This window comes from Crinia signifera, chromosome 11 (assembly GCF_055691185.1).
Source record: "Crinia signifera chromosome 11, ASM5569118v1, whole genome shotgun sequence".
Taxonomy (NCBI): domain Eukaryota; kingdom Metazoa; phylum Chordata; class Amphibia; order Anura; family Myobatrachidae; genus Crinia; species Crinia signifera.
Window position 1 is genome coordinate 87,454,459 of NC_139227.1, and position 6,105 is coordinate 87,460,563.

General features: G+C 44.2%; 1 protein-coding gene across 1 annotated transcript; it reads left to right on the top strand.

Moving 5' to 3' along the window:
* Positions 1-260: 260 nt before the first annotated feature.
* Positions 261-4,927, top strand: INS (insulin). Its single transcript, XM_083165120.1, has 3 exons — positions 261-291; positions 1,112-1,310; positions 4,667-4,927. The coding sequence occupies exons 2-3, from the start codon at positions 1,127-1,129 to the stop codon at positions 4,807-4,809; spliced, it is 327 nt and encodes a 108-aa protein (XP_083021246.1). The 5' UTR covers positions 261-291; positions 1,112-1,126; the 3' UTR covers positions 4,810-4,927.
* The last annotated feature ends 1,178 nt before the right edge of the window (positions 4,928-6,105 follow it).

Genomic DNA, 6,105 nt, shown 5'->3' on the forward strand with positions numbered 1-6,105 from the left:
TTCTTTTCAGGAATAATGTGCACAGGTGGTCAGAGCATCCATGAGTGAGGGGTGAAGCTGAGCAGACAAATCAGTGATACTAACACTCATGGGGTGACCTGCACTTATAATAGGTAACTGTTCACACTTGTGGGAGGAACAGCTAATGAGGCGGCAGAATTTTGGCAAGGTGCTGAGCTAAGGTGCTTTTGAGGTGTATAAAATGGGTGTGTAGACAGACAACGATCACTGACAGCTGCCGTCTCTCCTCTGCACCAGACCCCACCTTCTACCTTCCTAGCACCCGTCCAGGTGAGTCAGTGTCACTATGGCATGTACAGTATAGATGATTTCCAAACCTAAATTAGATGTGGATTTGAGAAGTTCAGGAATGCATTGGTTTTCTGTACTCTTTATTAATTTGTAGCCACAGGCTCTACCTTTTATTAGATACCATTGTAGCCTGTATGGGCATATATCACAATATAATGAAGCGAGGAAGCCTGTCGATATGTAATGCTGAGTTAGCTATATACAGACTTGATATAAAAGTTCTCATTAGAATTTCCAGTTAGTTACAGTACCTCTACTGAATAAGATCAATGCTAGTGCAGGGGTCTCTGAAAACTTGAAGATGTGGAAAACGTTTTTTGAGAAATATGAACACACCTGAACTAAGAGGTCTCCAAGTTGAATCAAGTCACAGTTCTGAATCACTTTGGGTTTCCGAGTGGATCTGAGTACTGAGTATATAGTCTAAAGGTGCCCATACACGTTACAATTATTGTATACAATATTGTATACAATATCGCATCTCATCCGATCTCGGTTTTGCGATGACATCAGATGAGATGAGATCTAGTACAAAAAGTATGTGCTGCCCATACTTTTTGTACTAGATCTCATCTCATCTGATGTCATCGCAAAACCGAGATCGGATTAGATGCGATATTGTATACAATATTGTATACAATAATTGTAACGTGTATGGGCACCTTTACTATATCAGCCTTGTGATCAACTAATTTTAAGGTTTTTGTGATTTTTTTTGTCATTCATATAGTTTTCTTCCAATCTAACATCGCGCCATGTTTTCTCGCAATAAATCTCCCCTTTACTCCTGTGTTTGCAGCTAGAAGCTTTCGCCATGGCCCTCTGGATACAGTGTCTCCCTCTGGCCATCCTTCTCAGTCTGTATACACCCACCAGCCAAGCCTTAGCTAACCAGCACCTGTGTGGCTCTCACCTAGTGGAAGCCTTGTACTTGGTGTGTGGAGAGAAAGGCTTCTTCTACTATCCAAAGGGCAAAAGAGATCTCGAGCAACCGCTGGGTAAGATATAAATCTACTTTATGAAAATCTTACCTTTCCTGAAACCACTTGGTACTTAGTTACTTATTATTGGGTAGGGAACAGGTCATAGGACCTTATTCTGGTTGACTCACAAGGCTGTATTTCTCCAGAGCTCGTAGATCTGAGATACCTCTGTGGTGCCTCAGATCTGCAAGCGCCCTGTCTGGGAAGCAGCTGACATCCACTGACATCAGCTGCCCACCCGCGTCACTGGGTCATTAAAATGGGAACGCCCATCATTTTCATGGCAACGCCCATGAAATGCTGTCTGTTCCCATGGGCTTTGCTCAGGTCATGCCTGTGATCATGCCCAGGAATCGCAGACATCCAGTGCCCAAATCTGATATGGGGGAGTTGCAGGTAATTCAAATTTTAGGTTAGTTTGTACTTTTATGCTTTGTTCGTGCAGCTGGACAAGTCTAGTGATGTCTGTTTTCTGCATATGTTAGTGTCTTTTTTGCCTAGGTTTATGCTGTTAGGAGATAACTGCTGTCAGTAACTGTCTGAGCGAGGACTCATGCTGCCTGCTATCTGTGCTGCTTATTATGTGCTATACTATGATAGCTACCGCCCACATAATGTTATTCATGTTTTCGGGCCCGCCATCAGGAATTTTGGGGCCCAGGACTCATTTCCAGTCCGGGCCCTGGGCACAGTCCCCTCCCCCCTCCCCCCCCCCCTCCTCACTTGACTTACCGTAACCCGGATACTGCTCCCCCCTCTCCTCTTCCGCTGAGCTGCAGCATGGAGGTCCCGAATCACAGGCTTTTTCAACTCAGGATACTGGCAGTCAATTAACATGCAGCACGGCTGGTTATCCAATCAGAGCTCGCGTACCAGCAGCCGCTCTGATTGGCTGCTGGTACACAAGCTCTAATTGGCTCAAAAGCCGGTGCAACATTTTAATTGGGCGCCAGCATCCTGGGTCGAATAAGCCTGCACTCCGGGACCTGCTTTGTTCAGCGCAGCGGAGGCAGTTGGAAGGGTTGCGGTGGGCATAATGAGCTGCCCGGGCCCTTCCAGAGGCTGGGGCCTGGGACAGCTGTACCCACAGCACCCCCTTATTGGCGGCCCTGCATGGTGTTTCTCCTGTATATGGTGGTTGTGTTCTACCGCTGCGATAGATATGGCAACGGAAAAGGTGTCAAGACAGAACAAGTGGTCATGAGGATGATGATAAATAAATCTGTGTATTACCAAACTGGTAGAAACCATTATTTTACAATTATACAATCTTGGGCGGTTATTCAAAACCATGATGCACTGCAGGTGGGGCAGATGTAACTTGTGCAGAGAAATGTACATTTGGGTGAAGTGTGTTCTAACTGAAATCTGAATTACAAAGTAAAAATAAAGCAGCCAGTATTTACCCTGCACAGAAACAAAATAACTCACCCATATCTTATGCTGGCCAAACACTAGGATGACTCCTCCGTGCGGAGAAGTCACCCGCATTCCCCCTTGATACAGTATATTGTCTGTGGTCCTTTTGCATATGCATATGCTTGGCTGCGATCTGTCAGGTCTCTCCTGCTGGCGGTGCAACTTTCAGGCTCCAATGTATCACCCAAGGGACCGTGCATTGCATTGGACCCACTGTCAAATACATGTGATTTGGATGCTTTTTATGCGATTGATCGACAGCAATCGCGAAAAAAAGGACCTAATTACATGTACAGTAAATCGTCCTAGTGTATGGACACCTTCACATCTGCCTCACCTGCAGTGCAGCATGGTTTTGATCATTTGAAAAAAAAAAATCATCTTTGCGATCAGGTCTGAATAACTGCTTGTGTTATAAAATGATCATGCTATAAACATTGTATTATACTGTAGCTGACATTGTCATTTGTTATGGCGTCGCATTATTATCAGTTCTGTGTGTCAACGGGAGCATACAGTAGGAACTTGCAAGTTCTAATATCCCCAGCTAGGGTTATACTTACAGGTGCAGATTTCTATAAGTGGAGATATTGCCCATAGCAACAAGTCAGACATTATCTTCTCAGGTGCAATGCAGTAAATGCAGGTGCACATTCTAAACACTGGTACTCAATGATATCAAACTCTGCAAATTACCTATATACTCTTAGTATATAGGTAATTTTTAACCCATGGGCCCACCTAACATGGCCAATTGACCTTCTCAGATGGGTCAAATCCAGAGCTTGCGACCCCCGGGCCAGCACGACCTAACCACCCCAATGAATCACACTAGTGCAGTGGTTCCCAACCTGGGGTACTTGTACCCCTGGGGCTACTCTACAGACCTGTTGGGGGTACTTGAAAAAAATATTGATAATAGTAGAGAAAAGTCTCCCGATGGTGGAAGAAGTCTCCTTTTGCCGTGGAGATGAACTGTTGTGTCACTTCCGGTTCTGTCTGCAGTGTCATCAGCTTCTCCTTGTGCTTTTGCTCGACCAGTAATCCACTGGGTGCTACACGTGCGGCCCTCAGACATCACTGTGTATCTGCCCTGCACTGAAAAAGGTAGAGGAAGAAGTGGGATTAATCCTACAGGCATTAGCATTAACCCACGAAACAGTTCACAGCCAGCGGCCACACACTGAGGGACCCGATTCCTGACCACACACTACTCCTCTGCTAATCCTTAATATAAGGGCATGCAGACAGCTCACTTCCGCTCCACCCGTAAGTACTGTAGATATTTCAAATTGAGACGAGGGGGTACTCATAAATGAAAAGCCTAATCAAGGGGTAAGGCAGAGAGAAAAAAATTGGGAACCGCTGCATTAGTGAGAAGTAATCAGCCAATCAGTAGGAGCTGCTCTGTATAATTTTATATTATGCAAATTATAGATGATACAGTACTTCAGTGCTGATTGGTTGCCATGGGCCACTTCTTCTCCCATATAGCTGCTTCACACATCTACCGCTGAGGGTGGTATAGTATAGTGTGCCAGTGTTAGTAGTAAATTGTGATTATTCTGTAGATGAGGTATGCAGCCTACAGTGTTTTCCCTTTTTAATATAAGTAAAGCTGGCCATACATCTGCAGATCGATTGTCAGATCTGGCTGGTCAGAACAAAAACCTGGTAATGGATGAGTGACAGTTTTCCAGCATTTCAAAGCAAATGATCAACTGTCATTTGCTCTCATCCATTACCAGGATTTTGTTCCAACCAGCTCAATCTGACAATAAATCTGTAGATGTATGGCCAGCTTTAGTTTAGGAAGAGTGTCAGAAAAAAAAAAAAAAAACGAAGACAAACCAAAACAGGCTGCCCCTGGTCTTGTAATCAATAAGTAGGTATACTATGGTGTAAGTTAAGGCACTGTACAATGAATATGCCTTTGTTTTTGGTCTCTGCAGCAAGCGGGCCCCAGGATAGCGAGCTGGACGGAACGCAGCTTCAGTCACAGGTGCAGGACTATCAGATGCGGAAGAGGGGGATTGTGGAGCAGTGCTGTCACAGTACATGCTCTCTGTATCAGCTGGAGAACTACTGCAACTAAGGGCCACCCGGGAACGTCATCAGGGCACTTACACAAATGACTCCTATGCAAATGTTTTGTGCATGACATCAACATAAAACAAATTACCTGTGAACATAAAACAAATTCTCTACGCATATCTACACACACACATATATGCTGCGTATATGTATATATATATATATATATATATACATATACATACAGTACCTATGTAGAGGTATGCTTGTAAAGCTTTGGAATATACAGAACTATTAATAGTTGTAAAACATCCATCTTCCCCTGAATGCGCCCATATCTTACTTAGTATTTTTGTAATGTTCTTTTTGCAGAAAATTTCAACTGCCATAATAAGTAAGGGACAGGAAGACAGTGCTACTTTGTCATGACTGTAAGTAGACATGAGTAGAATATTGACGGACAGGTGGGAAAGACTTACATAATGCATAAGGGTTCACACAAGGGTATGGGGTCTCCTGAGAGCAACAGAGAGGGGACAGGGTGACCGCGAGTGCAGGGAAGGGTGCAGTTGTGAGGAGAATTTACTTAGCCCAGTGCTTTTCTGATACTGAATGGGGTGAAATGCCCATAATGGTGTACAAAGCCTCTTTTCATAATGTAAGTGTCCTGTACCTATCCATCCTCTTTCGCTGCCTGCATAATAAACTTAAGAGATAAAGCATTTCTTCTGGTATTATTTAACTGCGCTACTGTGTGTGTATAATAAGTTTGATTTATAAATGCATTAAGTCAAGATTTATGCGCTGTGGGTCTGTCATCTAGCTTGCAGCTGCTGTGATTAGCTTGTGGGTTTTATATCCAACCAACGGGAAATAAGAGAGTAAAACACATTGTGTAATAGTAAGAAAGACGTATCAGCCTCATATCCCTCTCACATTTTGCAGGATAAATACATTCTTAAAGCATCTTATAGAATGCAAATATTTTTGTACTGAGAATCAGGCTGCAATGGCAGTAGGGGAGGTTAAGTTGGCAGTGAAACATGGCATGCAATCTCTGGGATTTTCGAAGGGGTGTATAAGGGGACACAGGGGTAAACAGAGCCAAAAGACCTTATATCTCATTGTAAGAGAAGCAGTGCTGCTTTCTATTAAAGAAGAAGTTATGGCTAGAAGGGGAGGGGGCGTCTTGACTGTTGGCTGAAAGCCACTCGCTGTTGCCTACCCCCAAGCCCCCCTATTCCTCTCCGCCCCCCACGTTCTTATCCTGAGCTGACCCCCTGTTTGGCTCCCTCCCAGAAAGCAAACCTCGAGCCCCTCAGAAAGTCCTTAGACTGAACGCCCCACAGCCTGATGG

Excerpts from the sequence above, each read along its gene's own strand:
- INS (XM_083165120.1), top strand. The coding sequence starts at position 1,127 with ATGGCCCTCTGGATACAGTGTCTCCCTCTGGCCATCCTTCTCAGTCTG. Across the intron at positions 1,311-4,666 it reads AGATCTCGAGCAACCGCTGG|CAAGCGGGCCCCAGGATAGC; the intron begins GTAAGATATAAA and ends TGGTCTCTGCAG.